The 18723-nt window shown below is 44.8% G+C and overlaps 1 protein-coding gene across 2 annotated transcripts in view; it reads left to right on the forward strand.

Annotated features, from left to right (window-relative positions):
* ARHGAP17 (Rho GTPase activating protein 17) overlaps nt 1-18723 on the forward strand; it is an 87616-nt gene that overhangs the window by 41693 nt on the left and 27200 nt on the right. For both annotated transcript variants that reach the window (XM_070484664.1, XM_044746872.2), the window contains exons 4-12: nt 3472-3545; nt 5163-5274; nt 5530-5606; nt 8942-9053; nt 10816-10884; nt 11043-11124; nt 16272-16399; nt 17862-17973; nt 18552-18633. In XM_070484664.1, coding sequence (XP_070340765.1) covers nt 3472-3545; nt 5163-5274; nt 5530-5606; nt 8942-9053; nt 10816-10884; nt 11043-11124; nt 16272-16399; nt 17862-17973; nt 18552-18633 — 848 coding nt within the window. The remainder of the gene's footprint in view (nt 1-3471; nt 3546-5162; nt 5275-5529; nt 5607-8941; nt 9054-10815; nt 10885-11042; nt 11125-16271; nt 16400-17861; nt 17974-18551; nt 18634-18723) is intronic.

Below are 18723 nucleotides of genomic sequence, written 5' to 3' on the forward strand. Positions count from 1 at the left end.
TGAATTCCTCACCTCCCTCCGTCTCTACCACCTTCATCTTAATGCAAGACCTAATTACTTCTCACCTGGACTGTTGCAGTCACCTCCTGAGCTATGTTTCCTGCCTCTAATTGCCTTCTTTTCCAGCCTGTCTCCAATCTGATTACCAGAGTGGGCTTCCTGAAATACATCCTCCTGCCTAAAATGAAAATCTTAGCTTAGTGGGTCTCCACTGAGACCAGAGTGACACACCTGTGGATATTTGGAAATGTGTAGAGACGTTTTTGGTTGCCATGGGACGGGAGGACACTACCGGCATTTGGACAGTGGGGACCAAGATGCTATCCACCTCTCCGGTACCTGGAGGAGTAGTTCTACACAAAGAAGGGTCCCATAATGCCAACAGTGCCTCTGTGGAGGGATGACACTGGCTGGTTCCCATTGGCTGGGTGAAAGTCCAAGCTCTTTAGCGTGACTTAAGCCCTTCATAATCTGATGACATTTCTGTTATCAATCTCACTGTCTCCTCCTTCCTCCCATTCATGCTCCAGGCCATGTTCCGTCACACAGTTATGCCTTGCTGTTCCTTTTGACTGCTATGAGGCATAGCCAAGGTGTCACATATATTCATTAAAAACAAATACCTTAAGCTAATATTTCCCAAACTCCTACGGTGTGCAAGTGTTGGAGATATAAAATGAATAAGATGTAGTCTTTACCTTAAAGGTGCTCATGGCCTGGTGGGAGAGATACAAGCAAATGAATAATTATAAAACAACATGCTAAATAAAATATGCACAGGGTATTATGGGAGGACCATGAATGGGCACCAGAGGAGGAGAGGGGTAGTCAGGTAAGGCTTCCTGGAGGAAGCTGGTGGCCCAGCTGTGAAGGAGGGAAAAGAGTGGCAGGTGATGGATGTATTCCAGACCGCAGGGACAAAGGTGCCTGGCCCTCATTTCTAAAACCTAATACCTTAGCCTTCCTTTTCCAAACTCCAACAAAAGTGCCAAAGACAGGGCTCTGAGGATGTCTACACTCTGTATGTGAGAAGAGGAGTCACCATGGAAATGATGGAAGATAGGTGACCACGAGAGGTCATATAATATGGAGAAAATCATGGCAGTCTAGAGGGCTCTGTGGAGACTCCAGTGGCCCCACGAGAGGCTCCTATGCATGTGAAGAGGGAGGAATTGGAGGGAAGAGAGATGGAGCAGGTGGGCTTCTCACACAAGCTATTGACATGGCAGAGCTCATGCTGTGTGACATATTAGATCTGAAATGACTTCCTTTTTGTGCAATTGGCATGCATTTTTTTTCCCCCTCCCCAAAGCCCCAGTACATAGTTGTATATTCTAGTTGTAAGTCCTTCTAGTTCTTCTATGTGAGCTGCCACCACAGCATGGCTACTGACAGATGAGTGGTGTGGTTACACGCCCAGGAACCAAACCTGGGCTACCGAAGCAGAGCGCACAGACCTTAAACTACTAGGCCATCAGGGCTGCCTCAATATGCGTTTTATAAATTAAGACTTTAGAGCCTTTTAAATGAATCCCTGGTGATTAAAAAGCTGTTCATGCCTAGGAAGTGCTCAGCTGTCTCCGTGGAAGTGTTTGATATCAGTAGACAGCGTCTTCAGTAATAAGCTCCCATGTTAAATAAGCAGAATGTCTTAGTTACATGCATCAGAAAACAGGATTGTTGTGGCTTTGGGGTCAGGGCATGGAAACCACAAGCCCTTTACAGCTGGGAGCTTGGGTGATACTTGTTAAAATAGACTTCTCTCTCCATGATTTTTTTCCCATAGACCCACAGAGTTCCAGGGTTGCACATAACGTATATCCTTTGATTATTGCATTTATTCTAGATTTAAATTCCCTCAGAAAGGCAGCATAACCAAACTGTGAATTATCCTCTGTAACAGTCAAAGCTCGTTTTCTCAGATCTTCAGAATCTAGAATGTGGAAGTGGGAATGTCTCCTACGGGCAGGTAAATAAAGCCTGTTGTTTATTTATTTGAGGATAACTTGTGGGTAGGAGGGATAGGTGAATATATTTGTTATTTATTTTTCAATTTCAGTGTACTGTTTTGAATAGGCCATACATTTCCGTAGTCAAAATCCAGAATATACAAAGAACATAAAGTGAGGTCTCTCCCAGCCCTGTGCCCCAGGCTCCCCGTTCTCCTCTCCAGGACTGCCATGTTAGCAGTTCCGTGATAGCCTTCCAGAGATTGTCTATATAGTACAAGCAAACAGGCGTGTAAGTGTGTCAGATGGAGCCCTTTGGAAGCAGGAGAGGGAGGTGACATGCCCGAGGTCAAAGCACAAGGCTGCAGCCAAAGGGACCCTGTGTCTGCAACGTGAGTTCCCTTTCTAGTGGGAAGACAGAATCACCTGGGGTGCTGTAGCATTGAGAGCATTGTTAGCAGATGATGGGATTGTAACCAGCCCACTTGTTACTAACCAGGCCTCTCCTACCCAGATTCTGAGATAAGCCGTCAGCTGGTGGTGGAAAGACACGGACCTGGGCTCCGGCCACCGGGTCTGAGTCTGTCTCTGCTGCCTCCCCGGGGTCCCTGGCCAGGCTTCAGGTTCCTTGACTACACAATCAGAACATTACTGAGATGTTCTTTTTTTTTTTTAAAGATTTTTAAATTTTTTTCCTTTTTCTCCCCAAAGCCCCCCAGTACATAGTTGTATATTTTTCATTGTGAGTCCTTCTAGTGGCATGTGGGACGCTGCCTCAGCGTGGTTTGATGAGCAGTGCCATGTCCACGCCCAGGATTCGAACCAATGAAACACTGGGCCGCCTGCAGCGGAGCGCGTGAACTTAACCGCTTGGCCACGGGGCCAGCCCCTGAGATGTTCTTTATGGTCATTTCCAACTGAAAAACTAATCTCTGATAGGAAGATGAATGGCTTTGTGCTTAAAAACCTTAAAAACACTTTTTTGAATGTTTACCCAGATATTTTTAGATATGTAACTAAAACTAAATCTTTATGATTACACCAAATTAAGAGCCAGTTTAGGAATAGTATTCCAGTAAAAGTTTTTGAAACTGGGCACCTTAGTGCTTTTATTTGTTGTGATAATCAGAGAGCGATGTCTGTGTCATGTCCCCAGTGCCTGGGGCATAGTATGCATTTGACTAATTAATAACAATAGTAACAGCAACAACAACAATAACAGCTAACATTTACTGAGTACTTACCACATGCTTGGTACTTGACATTGGGTATCTCCATCAGGCAACAGACAGCTCTAGGACACCTACACTGTTAGCATCCCTATATTCCAGGCATGAGGAAACTGACACAGAGATTAAGTCCCACAACTCATACCTTTGAGACCAGCACCTGACTCCACACAGGCTGTCGCTTACCTGTGCAGTCTGCCTGGAGGAGAAATCAATGAGTGATGATCCGAAGCTGGTAATTTGAGAGTGGGTATCAATAATCATAAAAAAACACGCTGTCTTCTGCCTTCCAGAAAAAACTCCCTCTGACAGCTCTGGCTCAGAACATGCAAGAAGCATCAACTCAGCTGGAAGACTCCCTCCTAGGGTAAGAGTTGGCCGCTTTCAGAAAGAGAGCAGGTGTCCTGGGGCTCAGTGGAGGTAGATGGCTGGGCGGTGTCCATGGCCCATGTGTGACCAGAGGGGCCCTGAGATGATGGCACTGGCTCATCTACAAGGAGAATGGCCCGGGCTCCATGGAGGAAGTGGGGCTGAGGCCACTGGGGTGCTGGAGAATCTTCCTTTTAGGAGGAGCAAGGATGGATGATACGAGGGGCTCCTAACGAAAGCAGTTGATAGGGTCAATATCTATCCCCTCAGCTTGGGTATAAAGAACTCAGTTCCTGCCCTGTTCCAGGTATTGACGCAGATTTATAAACTCTAACTAGTCACTCCGAGTCCTTAAGAGTCCCTTCCTTGAAGGGTAGTCATCATAACGTCAGTGGTATTGTCTCAAAATAGTGTGTTTTCTGAATTATTTGGATTTTTTTTTTTACAATGGACATGTATTATATAAACAGTTTGAAAATCTAATAATAAAGCTGTTTTCATTATAAGTAGGGAGGTTTACCCTTCTTTCTATCTGCTTCTCCAGGAGGCCAGTGTCCTTTAATCCTGTCTGCTTTCTCCTGTGGTAATGTAGGCCCTGCTTCCCAGCTGGGCATGATCTTTGGACTTTTCAGCCCATTTCCTGGGGTCTGCCATGATGTATGTCCTACGATTCTCCCTTTGTTCTTTGAAGAATAGTGGCTTCCTCCCACTCTTTCCCCTTCCTTTGTCCTGTCTATGCTCCCATACTTGGGGGCACTGGCCCTGAGAGGAGGGTGGCACATACCTCCATGCTGGCATTCTTGTTCCTCCAGCCGGGATGTGTTTCCATGTTTATATTTTGTCATACCGTCATCTTCAACACCCTTATTGGCAGAGTGTTGCTCTGTGCTAGCACTGTCCTACATGCTTTCCGTGTAATTACTCATTCAATATTCAAAACAACCTGGGAGGTAGGTGATACTGGTATCCCATTTATAGATGAGGAAGTTCACAATCATAGAGGGTAGTAAATTGCCCAAGACCAGAGAGCTGTAAATAGCAAAGCCTGTATTCACACTCAGGCAGCTGGACACTAGAGATCATGTCTTAACTACAGCCCCATGGCCACCTCATGCCAGTGCCACACACGTCTAATTTCAAAAGAGCCCCAGAGAGAGCTAGAGGGGGAGGGGCGAGAAAGAAAGAAGAGAGGGAGGCACACAGACAGAACAACTGCGTCCTTTGCGAATGTATTCTGTGGGACATCAACTCTATGCTCACAGAAAATCAAAAGGAAACACAAGTTTCATGTAATACAGCCCTTAAGTGTTAGCCCACTGTCTCCTCTGCCCAGTAGGAAAGCAGCACTTGTGTTAACTCTGGAGGAAACCCTGCCTGGGTTGGACCCGCTAGCAGACATGAAACCATACGTAATGAACTTTACGTGTGATTGTAGAGACTTTCAGGGTGCTTTTGAGAACACTTGATTTTCACTTGCCCTGAAAACCTAATCCTTGAGGGAGTTGTGCCCTCACTGTTTACACACATCACCCACACACACACAAGGTGGAACATGGCGATCAAGTGCCTGATTTAATGAACACCTGCTTGTTGTTGGGGCGTCTTGTTTTTAAAGGAAGATGCTGGAGACGTGTGGAGATACTGAGAACCAGCTGGCTCTAGAGCTCTCTCAGCATGAAGTTTTCATTGAGAAAGAGATTGTGGACCCTCTGTACGGCATAGCAGAGGTGGGTGCTGTCACTCCAGGGTGGAAGAGCCAAGACTGGTTCAGGCTGGGTGGTGAAGGGTTTGCTTGTGTCTAATTTTAACGATAATCAGTGGCTTTGACGTACACTTCTTTTTGGAAATAAGGGGAGTAAATTGAGGATACACAATCCTCTGCCAAAGAGAAAAAAATTGCAAACAAATATTGTACTTTCAAATGTTAAGCTCAAAATCCCAAAGCTCATCCCATTTGTTATGTGATGTGTTCTTCTTTCTAGGTGGAGATTCCCAACATCCAAAAACAGAGAAAACAGCTTGCTAAATTGGTGTTAGACTGGGATTCGGTCAGAGCCAGGTAAGGTAAAACTGTAAAAATAATCAATATTGCAGTGTTATGTCACATTTCTAGCAACCATCCCCATCCCCAACATGGATGAGAGAAAGACCATTGAGGGGACAAAATAGAAGTCGTCACAGATTCATACACTTGACCCATAGACCAAGTCACAGCCCGCTACACATATTTTTAGGCCCCATTCGCCCAAGCACAGCAGTGGGAATGATCTTAGAACATCCTGTTCTTAGGGAACCAACAGTGAAAGGAAAAAAAAAGAAAAAGAAACCTAAATAAGTGTTTTAAGGGGAGAAAAGATGGTGGCAGACAGTTCTAGGAGTTGTTGTTGGCATAGTGAAGTGCAGGAATAAATAGATCAGTGATCTCAGCAGCTCCTGAGGGTCCCACTATGTCAAAACCCTGTGAATTTATGATTACCCTTCACAGTCAAGAAATGCTTTGCTCCAAAGGGAGGAACTAAGTAAGACCAAGTAACCATGCCAGAGGGCTGTTGACCAGCGGGTTGATGTCAGATAACCAGCCCATAGTGCCTCTTGGCAGGGCCCCAGCCTCAGCTCTCACCTTGAGGGCGTTTGTGTCTGTGATGTTTATGGCTTTCTCCTCAGATCAATGAGAGCTGGGAATAGGGAGACAGCCACCCTTGGCCTAGTCCTTTCTCATACTTTATCACGCGGTTGACCAATTTTTTCTGTAAAGGGCCAGAGAGTAAATATTTTCAGCTTTGCAAACCAAATGGTCCCTGTTGCAATTACTCAACTGTGCTGTTGTAGCATAAAAATAGCCCTGGACCATCCATAAATGAATGAGCACGGCTGTGTTCAAATAAAACTTTATTTACAAAAACAGGTGGCTTTGCTGCAGTCTTGTGAAGTAGATAGGGTTATTTCTCTTTGACAAGTATATGGAGATACAGCTATCATTTTCTGAGTTTCTACATGTCAAATGCTTTTATCACAGATTTAGAAAACCTGTGACAATGCTGCACTTCCTTGTTTCTAAGATGCGGTTGAGTATCAGATGCACCTCTGATTTAATACCTGTTCTTTTGGGGGAAAAAAAGAAATACCACTTCATTAAATGTACAAATCAATTGTTAAGACATGTCCTGTGGCCAGCCTGGTCGCTTTGTGGTTAAGTTCACATGCTCCGCTTCGGCAGCCCAGGGTTCGCAGGTTTGGATCCCGGGCACAGACCTATACACCATTCATCAGCCATGCTGTGGTGGTGTCCCACATGCAAAATAGAGGAAGATTGGCACAGATGTTCGCACCAGGGACAGCCTTTCTCAGGCATAAAGAGGAAGATTGGCAACAGATGTTAGCTCAGGGCCAATCTTCCTCACACACACACACACAAAAGACATGTCCTGATTTAAGAAGTGTTGAGGGGATAAAGGTATGTCCTGCAATTAACATGTGGTAAAATGATAATTACTACCATGTACTGGACATTTGCCACACGCCAGGTGTTGAGCTATGTACATAATAAGTCAGCTCATTTGATTCTCCCACCAATCCTTATTCATTTGCTCATTCATGCTTTCAACAAATATGGATTGAGTGCTAACTGTGCATCAGACTCTATGCTGGATACTAAATGCAGAGGACCCTCAATGAGAGTTTGAGAGGGAATGGGTTAGCAGGTTATATAACATCCCCTACTTTTGAGAGACACTTGTTTTACAGAAAAGGGAGGAACCTACATATAGTGTCTCTTATGACTTGCTTCATGCCTTAGAGATAATAAATGGCAGAGTTAGGATGCTGACTGCAAAGTCCACCATCTCCTTGTCATGTGTACACGTGAGATTAGAATCCTGTGGGCCAGGACCAGGCAGTGGTCCTGAGGTAGAGTTTTGTTCAAGATAAGGAAGAATGTTCTAATGGTTAATTAAACAAGCCTGTGAATACTCCCTCACTGGAGTTGGTTGAGCAGTATTATAGATGCTTACCTGCCAGGAGTTTTGCATCTGCAACACACATATCCCGTCGGAGATTTCAACAGATTCTTGATCCTGCATGCATAGTCTTGTTCACTTAACTATCAAAGTAGGTATTGGAGAATCTGAAACAATTGAATATTTCTTCTTTACTTTTACTTATTCCTATGGCTTTTCCCTAGAGGGAAATGATACTAGCTAACGTTAACTGGGGATTGGTTATATGTCAGACTGTATGTGCACACACACACACATACATGTATATTTTTCTCTCCTTTGCTCCTTACAACCATTCTGCAAGTCAGATGGTGTTTGTTATCTTAGTTTTACAAATGAGGCCTCTGAGGTGCAGAGTTTAAGTCATGGCCCAAGGTTCACACAGCTAGTGAAGGTAGAACTAAGCTTCAAATTGAGCATGTCAGACTCCAAAGTCCATGCTCCGTCCACTGCATAGCATCGCGAGTTTTGCTTCAGCAGGTTGCTGAAGCCTGGCTCTGGAGGAGTGCGTCACATCAGGAATGTGGAAGAGGGCGGAGCATAGTGCTCTAGGGGCGGGGCAGCATCTGGGAAGTTGACAAGTTAGCAACATGGGTTTTCATGTTGCATCTGTATAATATCTGTGTTTCAAATGTTAGAACTTTCCACAATAGCGGGCATGTCCATATTCAAAGAGAAGGTCAAAACACAATTGAAAACCAAATGGAAATTGTTTTAGATATTACCCCCCATGCACCTCCCTGTTCTCGCTACAGTATGATTCTTTTTCCTTTCAGTCCTTTTGACTTACTGTAAGAGGAACGTAAATATTCCACATTATGTTTCAGGTTTGTTACAGATACTGTCTTTAGAATATTCTTACAAGTGTTTTTAATTTTTAAAGTGCTGTCATAGCTGTCAGTTGCTGGCTACAAGATTGAAGTTCTGGATTTTACCTGCTGAAAGTAATCACGCATCAGGATGGTAGAAGGAGGAGCCACAAGGGATCCTCAAGAGCAGGAACTGACTCTCAGTGGCACAGGGAACATTCCAGGTCAAAGCAGGAGAGCAAAGGGGTTTTCGTGGCAAGGAGGCCATGACTGGACACTACAGGAAAGGGGTTTCACAGATTGATTTCCAGCAGTGGGGCTTGTGTGAGACAAGATGTGGTAGGTTCTGCTCAGAGCAGACAGCCACTCCCAGTACTGTGAGAGTCCTGTCATGGTGGGAAGCTAATGTTTCTTTTTGCCTGCTTCCATTCCTAAAGGATAAACTCCAGAGAAGCTGGCATCCTAGGGACTGATACCCATCCCAGGTAGAGTCAGTTTTGGGAAAAGAGTCTGTGTCCATTAGGTCCTTCAACCTGAGGTTGAGTCTGTACAGTTAGTTCTCAGATACTGGCTACCCCTGTGTTTTGCAGGTGGAACCAGGCTCACAAATCTTCAGGAACCAACTTTCAGGGACTTCCATCAAAAATAGATACCCTAAAGGAAGAGATGGATGAAGCTGGAAATAAAGTAGAACAGTGCAAGGTATGAGAATTTCCTAATAAATATGTACTTCCATCAATCTTTTGGTTTTTGCACATGATGGATGAAAGGTCAAATATTGCAAATTATTTAATGTTTCCTGTAATTTCTATCAGAATACCCTGAATGCTATTAGAGGTGGTTTTTGTTTTCTGCTCCCTTCTTTCTTTATTTTCCAAGACTCTACATTACCTTATAATCAGAATAAAACAGTCTTATAAAAAATTGAAGTAGGATATTTGTTGAAACTTGACAAAAACGTCCAAACTTACTTAAAATAAAGAATAGGTGAAAAAAGGGAGAAAAAATATAGCAAGACATATTATAAAGTTGCAGCAATTAAAACTGCACAATAGGCACAAAAATAGGTCTGTGAAGTAGTATAGGCTTTCTAGAATGAATGCTCTTATATTTCAAGATTGAATATATATAATAAATGGTCATGATATTTCCATAGAGAAGGAAAGGATTATTATTTATTTATTTATTTAATTTTCTTTTGAGGAAGATTAGTCCTGAGCTAACATCTGCTGCCAGTCCTCCTCTTTCTGCTGAGGAAGATTGACCCTGAGCTAACATCGTGCCTATTGTCTGCTATTTTATATGTGGGATGCCTGCCACAGCATGGCTTGATAAGCAGTGCATAGGTTCATGCCCAGGATGAAAACTGGCGAACCCTGGGCCGCTGAGGCGGAGCACATGAGCTTAACCACTGCACCACCAGATCCGCCCCAGGATTACTTTTTAAATGTTGCAAGAACAGTTGATTTGTAATTTGAGAGAAATAAAACTTTTTGTCTAATAAAATAATTCCAAATTAGATGGTTAAGTGATCTCAGTTTCTATGCGTCTATCTAAGAAGATAGATGTTTATTGCCAGTGTTATTTGAGCTAGAAAAGAAACAGGTCTTTTGGGGGCTGGCCCCGTGGCCTAGTGGTTAAGTTTGTGCACTCTTCTTTGGTGGCCCGGGTTTGTGGGTTTGGATCCTGGGCGCAGACCTACACCTCTCATCAGCCATGCTGTGGTGACGGCCCAAATACAAAATAGAGGAAGTTTGGCACAGATGTGAGCTCAGAGCTAATCTTCCTCAAGCAAAAAGAGGAAGATTGGCAACAGATGTTAGCTCAAGAGTGAATCTTCCTCACAAAAAAACAAATCAATAAATAAAAATAGATCTATGAAATTCTAAGTGTATGTGTATATATTCATATATATATGAAAATTGGAACTATATATACTCAATTGCCTAATCTATCACTTTTTAAAAATTATTTAATTTTTATGTAAGTTATTCTCTTACGTTAGTTCAAATATCAAAACAATGTACAGTAAAGTCTTTCTTCCACCCTTGTCTTCCTTATGCCTAATTTCCACTGCTCCCGACAGGGTAATAACAGGTAACCACTGTTATTAATTTCTCGCTGTTTCTTCAGAGATATTTTTATACAAATACGGTGATAAAAAGATTTCCTCTCCTTTTTTGTACCCAGATAGTGACATACAGTAAATAGTGCTCCATACTTCACTTCTTAACACAGTATGTTAACAATGTACCTTGGAGATCTTTCCATGTCAATCTGTAATAAGCTTCCTTATCTTTTTTGTCATCCCACTGTATGGTTGTACCAGCCAATTGGTGGATATTTTGTCTGTGGCTGTTTCCATCACATTTTGCTCTCAGAGCTTATGGAGATTAGTTCTCAGGTGCCATTTTCTTTCACCTCTTTTTTCTTCAATGACATAGCTTCTCTTGTACTTGCCCAGGATCAGCTTGCAGCAGATATGTACAACTTTATGGCCAAAGAAGGAGAGTATGGCAAATTCTTTGTTACGGTAAGCACCGTGCCCTGACAAAATGTGGAAGCATTGTAAAAACTGAGTCATTTTAGCTTTTTTGCAAAAGATTTCATTTTTGGTTTTGCTCAGCCATTGTGTGTGTATCCATCCAATGCTAACGTTACTTTTGTTTTTGAATGTGGGTCTGTTCTCAGTTATTAGAAGCCCAAGCAGATTACCATAGAAAAGCATTAGCAGTCTTAGAAAAGGCCCTTCCCGAAATGCGAGCCCATCAAGGTAATGTAACCTGCGTGCTGGCTGATGCCTCCTTCTCGCCTCTGCCACCTCTGCCTCTGTTCTTCTTCACCCTGGCTCCTTTGCATGCATTTCCTTTGGATGAAGCCGCTCTGCCGAGGAGGGCATATTTCCCAGCATAATTTCATCTTTCCTTGCTGCATTCTCTAATTTCTTCCAAACTCAAATTAACATACTAATGGAACGTTTGCAGTTCTTTTGAAATCTTCAGTTGAAGAGAAAGCTGTACTCTTTGGGGGAGTGCCCATATGTTTTTCTGTCTTCTAAATAGGCTGGCAAAATTCTAGCCTCTAATTATCCTTTTCCACATCAGGTATCTGTTCCATAGAGCTTAATTCTGGCCCTGTGACTCCAAGGGCATGCATTCTAGAGAAAGTATTTGGACCTTCCAAATTTTATTTAATTTAATTTATTTATTTACTTATTTTTTGAGGAAGATTAGCCCTGAGCTAACTATTGCCAGTCCTCCTCCTTTTTGCTGAGGAAGCCTGGCCCTGAGCTAACATCCGTGCCCATCTTCCTCTATTTTCTATGTGGGACGCCTACCACAGCATGGCGTGCCAAGCAGTGCCATGTCCGCACCCAGGATCCGAACCGGCGAACCCCGGACCGCTGAGAAGCGGAACGTGCGAACTTAACCGCTGCGCCACCGGGCCGGCCCCAAATGAAATTTTAGAAGCCGGACTTGGTACCCCATCATCAGGCACTTAATCCATGTGATTGAATCATAAGAGCACAACCACTTCTTTCAGACCTCTTCCTTGTCTTTACACAGACTCTAGTCCTCATCAGCACTCATATTTGGCCCACTTACTCAAGCATAGTGCAGATTTTACCCACAAGTTATGAGTGCACTGAACTTCCCCTGATGTTTCATTTTAATTGGACATTAAAGCTTTTGATTCTAATTCTCTCTGATTTGCCGTCAGAGTGTTTACCAGCAGAGATCAGCACACATTGTTGGGACAGAACTTGCCCTGTCTTCTTTGGACCTAGTGGTATAGGTCCCACATTTGGAGCTTAGGTTCCCCTTCTGAAACCATTGGCCTTGAGCTGAAAGAGCATCAAGCCAGGTGCCAAGTGTGATGACTCTGTGATTGTGAAAGAGAGCGAGCAAGTGTGTGGTGGAATGTGTGTGTTGTGGATATGCACACACACTAACCATCTCAAGAATGCCTCTTCTTCACCCCTAAATTTCAAGAGGTCCCAATAGGTTCTGGCTCTGTGCCTGAAAGATTTTGGATCATGGAATTAGAAAATTCTATATCTTGACCCACTGCATAGCCACATCATCAGCAATCTTGAGTCAATGTGTCTGATCTGCTCTGAAATTCTTCATAGGACGAGCTGCCCTTGCTTTTCCTAAGTGATCCAATTTCCTAGTTCGTGGATGATGAGCTTGCGTCATGGTAAAAAGGAATGAAGCCACTGGCGAACATTCTGCCTGGCACGGGGCAACCTGTCTTGCTGGACAAGTTCAGAGCGCCAAGAACATGGTTTATAGGATACCTGCTGTGTGCAAGGCCCCGCACAGGACAAAACAGTCAACATCATCATCTTAGCCTGTGCAGGGCTAACGTCTGGAAGCGTTGACTAATAGGAACACAAAAGAGAAGATTTCTTTAGCAGTCTTTTTTAAAAAAAAAAAACAAAAACCTCCCATTCTATTTTTTTTCCCAAGCTGTTTTCCCTAGAGGAGTATGTCAGAAAGTCAGGGGGCCCAGGAATCAGGCAGGGAAGAGGTTGAGGATGGAAGAAGGAGAGCTGGCATGGGCACGGGTCGGGGGAGCAGGCGGTGCAGGAAAGGTGATCCGCCTTTCCTTGCTCTCCGCTTGCCGCGCTCACCTCAGCCTTGGACTTCCACCCGCTCCCCCTCTGCCCGTCCTCCTGTCGACGTCTCATCTGAGTCCTGTCTTCCTCTTCCTTTTTCTTCTTCTCTGTTTTCAGAAAGACTTAGAGTGTCCTTATGATAGAAAAGAAGAAACTGAAATCCACTGACCACCATGCCCCTGCACACCCTGATGTCACACTCACAGTCACCTGACCTCACTTTCCTAGCTACCTACCTACCTGTCCTCCACCTGCTGTCCCATGTCATCTCAGTCTCCTTCATTTTTCTGGGAGGCTGTTTGAAGGACTTATTTCCACCTGCCACTTCCCTTTTCTTCCCACTTTCCCAACCGTTAACACTTTACAGTCTGGTTTCTTCTCCCAGTCACTCTGCTATTAAAAAAACTCTACAAACATTGTAGTTCCCAGAGGACCAATGACCATTCCATTGTGGGGCCTGGCATTCGACACAGCCTGAGCCGTTGTTTCTTTGATAAAATTTTTCCTTCATTTCACCTGATTGTTTTCTTTCGTTGTTAGGGCTGTATTTTCTCCATTTCTGTCCCCTCCACAGGAGTCATTCTTTTCTGAGGTCCTGTCTTTGCTGCTCTCTTCTTCTCTCTCTTCCTCCCTCTCACATCTCTTTTTTCCTAGAAATCCCCTCATTTTGACAGCCTCAGCTCTTACCTTCATCTTCATCCTCACGGCCTCCTAAGCATCAGTTCCCTTTGAAGACTGGCCGTCACCTTCAACTCAGCATATCTCAGACAGCAAACAGATTCTGCCCCGACACTAGCCAGTCTTTCCTCCCACCTGGCCTCCTTCATTCCACCATCTGCAAACAATCCAGGTTTGAACTCTTTGAGGCCTCTTGGCCTTCCTTTCACTGGATTCTGTCCATTTTCCCTGTGCTGTGCCTTCCTCTCCGTGCCCACTGTCCCACTCTGCTCATGTCCTCATTGCCTTGTGCATGAGCTGTGGGATAAAATGTGAATGCCCTGGTCTTTTCTCAGCCCAAGTCTTCTCCATCTATTTAGTTCCTGTCTGTCTTCTAAGCTCCCCTCCTTTGAGAAGCCTTCTCTGAGAACTGAAGCCAACAGTGAACACTTGTCTGCTGAATTGCTCTAGCATTTATGGTCTACACTAGAAGTCGCAAACAGCCATATCTCTTACTAAAAAAAATTATTTTTAAACAAGTTGCCATCATTTAAAACCCAGATGCTTTCACGTAATAATCCTGATTTCTGGCTTCTCTTATAAATTCAGAAAGCCTGGTGACAGTGGATCTGCTTTCCCACATGGCAACATTGGTCTGGCACCCAGGAGCAACTGCTGCCTTTCAGCAGACTGCGCACTCCCCGGCCTGATTCAGCGCCTGTGGTGCCTGTCCTGCCCCTGTAGTCAATTGTGTTTGTGACCCTCGTCTATACCATTTTCTGCCATGACTTAGCAAACATGCCTTGTCTTGTTCATGACTGTTGTATGTTCACATGTCTGTCCTGTATTTTGTTCCCAATTCGACTGCTCTCATTCGGAGGGTGGGGAGTCTCTATGAAATTTGTGTGTCTGCTCCAGGGCCTGGCCCCTAAAAGGCCTGTTGTGTGAGAGGCCAGCACCTTCGGTGGAGTTTGTCTCTCCTAGGAGTTGTCTCTAGGTCAGTGGTGCTCACATCCACCCTCTGCCAACATTGCACCAAGGTGAGGGGTGGGCACGCTGTTCAGTGTTTACTAGAAAGTTCCAGCAGGAGTTTGGAGGATGCATGCCTCTCAGTATCTCAGGGTCAAGCATATGGTGGAGGTCATGGCGGGTGTGATTTGCACAACTCTGGGTGATTCTGATGTGTTTCCCCAGGGAAAGGGTCAGGGGGCCATTTTCTGCCCATGTCAAGAATCATTGCTTTAGATAAAAGGGACAAAGTGTTCAAGGTAAGATCTGGCCTCTGAGGGGACTATACCAGAGCTCTGTCTTCTGAGAAGGGCCAGGCCCCCGTGGGATGCATTTTCTCTTAGGAGTTACCCTGGCCAGGGTGGGACCAGAGACAAGGGGCACTCCTGACAGTTCTGAGAGTGGTCTGCTCTTTGATTTTGTCCACCGCCTCCCTTAACCTCGCACCCTTCCTCAGCCTCTCCCCAACTTGCCCTTTCTGTCAATTTTTCACTTTTCACAGGCGCTCTGGTCTCTGGGTCTGTGGGCTTCCGCTTTCTTCCTTCCCCCTGTGTGGACCACGTGGTGGGCCCTGCCCCTGCGCTTACGTAGCGAGAGTGTGAGAGGAGTCACTAGAGGAGCATCGCCTGCTTCGAATCCCAGATTCCAATAGCCACGTGGCTGAAGGACAAATGTCCATCAGCGCTGCTGGGAAAGATGCTAGCCCTTCCTGTCCTGGAAAGAACTCAGTGTTCCTCAGCGGCGCACTTTTCCCCAGCGGGCTTTCCCCCTTTGTTCCTGTGCTTCTCTGACAGCGCTGGACCTCTGCAGCTCCCCAGGCATGCCGAGCCCAACCAGATACTGCATATCCGGGTTCATCACCTCCACTTGCTAAACTGTCGTTTCCATCTTACTGCTTTATTGTAGGTATTCCTGCTAAGCTGTCTCACATCTTTTGTGGAATGAAACAGAGCATATGACTTGCAAATAATAGAAAAGATTCCTTTCCTGCCGTCAGCTCAGCCTTCAGCTAAGCTGCTTTGGGGCTGCAGATACTGCGTTCTTTCCTACTCAGAACTTTATGAACCTATTTGGGGATATGGCATTCGGGAGCACTGCACGTCCTGGAGGTGTTGTGTCTAATATGAGTTCACGTGGGCCATTCCTGTCTTGTATGACAACTCTTGTCTCATGTTTAAAATTTTAAGGAATTATTTCCTTCTTCACATTGAAGGAGTCCTCTAGATAGAAGACTGTTGATGCTCTGCAAGGCTAGAATAAATATCTTGTCAGTGAAAACCATGTGCTCAGATGAATCCTTGGTTTTTGCACAAGGCGGCCCACCTGCCCGTGTTAATGTGGGCAGGGTGCAGGTGCAGGAGCGCCATCATGACTTCTCCTCAGCAACTCGTGTTAGGTCTTATGTAGGCACGTTCAGGGCTTCTGTTCCATGAGTAGCCTCCTAGCCTGTCATACCTTCTGTGCTCTAGAAAATGGTCAATACCAACTGCAAAAAGAACAGGTGTTTCCCCTTTTCCCAAAGCCTCAACTACCGGCCTCCTACAAAATATCCCCTTTGTTAGTTTGGGCAGTGAATAACTTGCTGACACTGTGAGGTCGTCAAGTGTCTTACTGAATGGTGTGCTGCTCTCTAGAGAAGTGGGCGGAAAAGCCAGCCTTCGGGACCCCTTTGGAAGAACACCTGAAGCGGAGCGGGCGTGAGATCGCACTGCCCATTGAAGCCTGTGTCCTGCTGCTCCTGGAGACGGGCATGAAGGAGGAGGTGAGGGGCCACGTGGGCCTGCAGGCCACGTCTCCGTGCCCAGAGCACCCCATCTCTGTCACACAGCCACTGTCGAGACTTTGTAGACCAGTGGCTTTCAAGCTTTATTCGCTGTGGCCCACATGTAAAATCGAGACCCTGTTCATTATACCTGGTGGGGGTGTTGGAAATGAAACAGAGCTTTCACAGAGCCATATTTGCCTTTCTGCCTGCAGGACATTCTGACTTCTTTTTGTCCCATTTGATTGTTTCATTTTAGACTCTGGTTGTGATTTGTGAAAATTAATTTCATGACAGACTAATGGACCAGAGCTTCCGTGAGCTTTAGGGTTTTTTTTGCCAGGATCTTAGTTTTGTGTAGCGCTGTGCAGTTTAGGGAGGACATTTACATACCCCGTGAACCAAGCAGGGCAGGTCTCATTACTCCTCTTGTAGAGATGAGGAAACCAGCAGGCAAGGAGTTCACCCTGGGGCAGAGCCAGAATCAAAAGGCAAGTCTGTGTTTTCCTTTTTAAAACTTTTTATTGAAGTGAAACGTACATGCAGAAAATTTTACCTATCACAAGGGAACCGTTTGAGAAGTTTTCCCAAACTGAACCCACCGTGGAATCAGTACCCACGTCAAGAAATACCCCAAAAGCCCACCTTGTGTTTGCTTCCAGTCACTAGCCCTCTTTCCCTATGATGTGACCCCAACCTCTGATAGCCTCAATCAGTACTTGTCATCCCGGGCCCATGTTGTCCCCCTCACGAGACATTTGGCAAGGTCTGGTGACACTGCTGCTTGACATGACTTGGGGTGGGGGAGGAGTTGCTACTGTCATCTAGCAGATAGAAAGCAGGGATGCTGCTGAACATCTCACAATGCCCAGGCCGGCCACCACCACCAAGACTTATCTGGCCCAAATGTCACTACTGCGGAGGTGGCGAAACCTGCCTAGATTAATGTCTTAAAATTCAAGTCTTCGAACTCCTGGGCCAATGTCTTCATCGTCCTGCCTGTCTTGGTTCACCCTTCATGTATTTCTCTCCCCTTCTCTAAGTGACATTTAGGGCAGTAATGTGACTAGCAGCCTAGTCTAATAAGTTTTCTTGAAATGTCAGCTTTTTAAAAATATTCCTAAATTTAGAAAATCTATAGCAATCAACCTTGGAGAAGTAGAAACTATTGCATTTAAATAGATTTCTGATAGGCACAGGTAGTTTAGCAGTGGAGCAGGGCCAGAGCTGGCATTGATTACAAATGGACTCCTCTCTGCCTGCTGCTGTGCCCCCGGGAACATGCTGGGTCCTCTTCCCTCCCCCTGACAGCCCTGCAAGGCAGGCAGTGTTACCCCTCTCTCAGCTGGGGGGCGCTGGAGTTGGGGGGTGGGAAGGAGGGCTCTTCCATCAGAGTTTTACTCCTGCTCAGTGTAAGGCTCACACCTTGAACTTGATGCTGATGGCTTTTCATTGTCTTTAGGGCCTTTTCCGAATTGGGGCTGGGGCCTCCAAGTTAAAGAAACTGAAAGCTGCTTTGGACTGTTCTACTTCTCACCTGGATGAGTTCTACTCAGACCCCCATGCTGTTGCAGGTGAGCTCTGAGGAGTCGCCCTCAAGGTGGCGGGCAAGTCCTATCTCAGACAGACCATCAGTTCAAAATCCACTTTTAATTGTAGGTTTAAGTGAAATGGTCTCCTTCTAGGTTTAAGTGACAGAACTGAAATGTCAAAGAAAGCTGAAAAACTATGCATATAAACAGTTTATACACACACACACACACACACATATGTTCTAGTTCTGCTTTTTGTTTTTTGTTTTCCTGATGATTAAGTAAAGGTGAAGGTAGCATATAATCCAAATATTTGGAGACATGCTTGTGTTTTCTTCCCTTCTTTCACCCCCAAAATCTAGATCTGCCTGGAGAAATGATGTCTATTAAGGAGATGGCTTTGAAGCTCATTTTATTTTCTGTTGCTCTCAATATATTTTCCAAGGGACCGAAATTGTTTTTTGAGCATTTCATTCTCTAACCTCTAGTACCAAATCATGATTTGTTCTGTATATCTTGGAACATTATAACTGAGGTCATTTCTCTTTGCAAAATAATATGTCCCCGAGATTCCCAACCTCACCACTTTTCAGACTCAAAGAGAATGTTAATAATTTCAGGTGCTTTAAAGTCCTATTTACGGGAACTGCCTGAACCTTTGATGACTTTTCATCTATATGAAGAATGGACACAAGTTGCAAGGTAAGTTTAAAGAACACTGAGTTTTAGAAGTTAAAGGGAATGATGTAATATTGTGTCCCATTTGTAAATCACTGTACTCTCAGGGACCAT

Source organism: Equus asinus, chromosome 14 (genome assembly GCF_041296235.1).
Source record: "Equus asinus isolate D_3611 breed Donkey chromosome 14, EquAss-T2T_v2, whole genome shotgun sequence".
Classification (NCBI taxonomy): domain Eukaryota; kingdom Metazoa; phylum Chordata; class Mammalia; order Perissodactyla; family Equidae; genus Equus; species Equus asinus.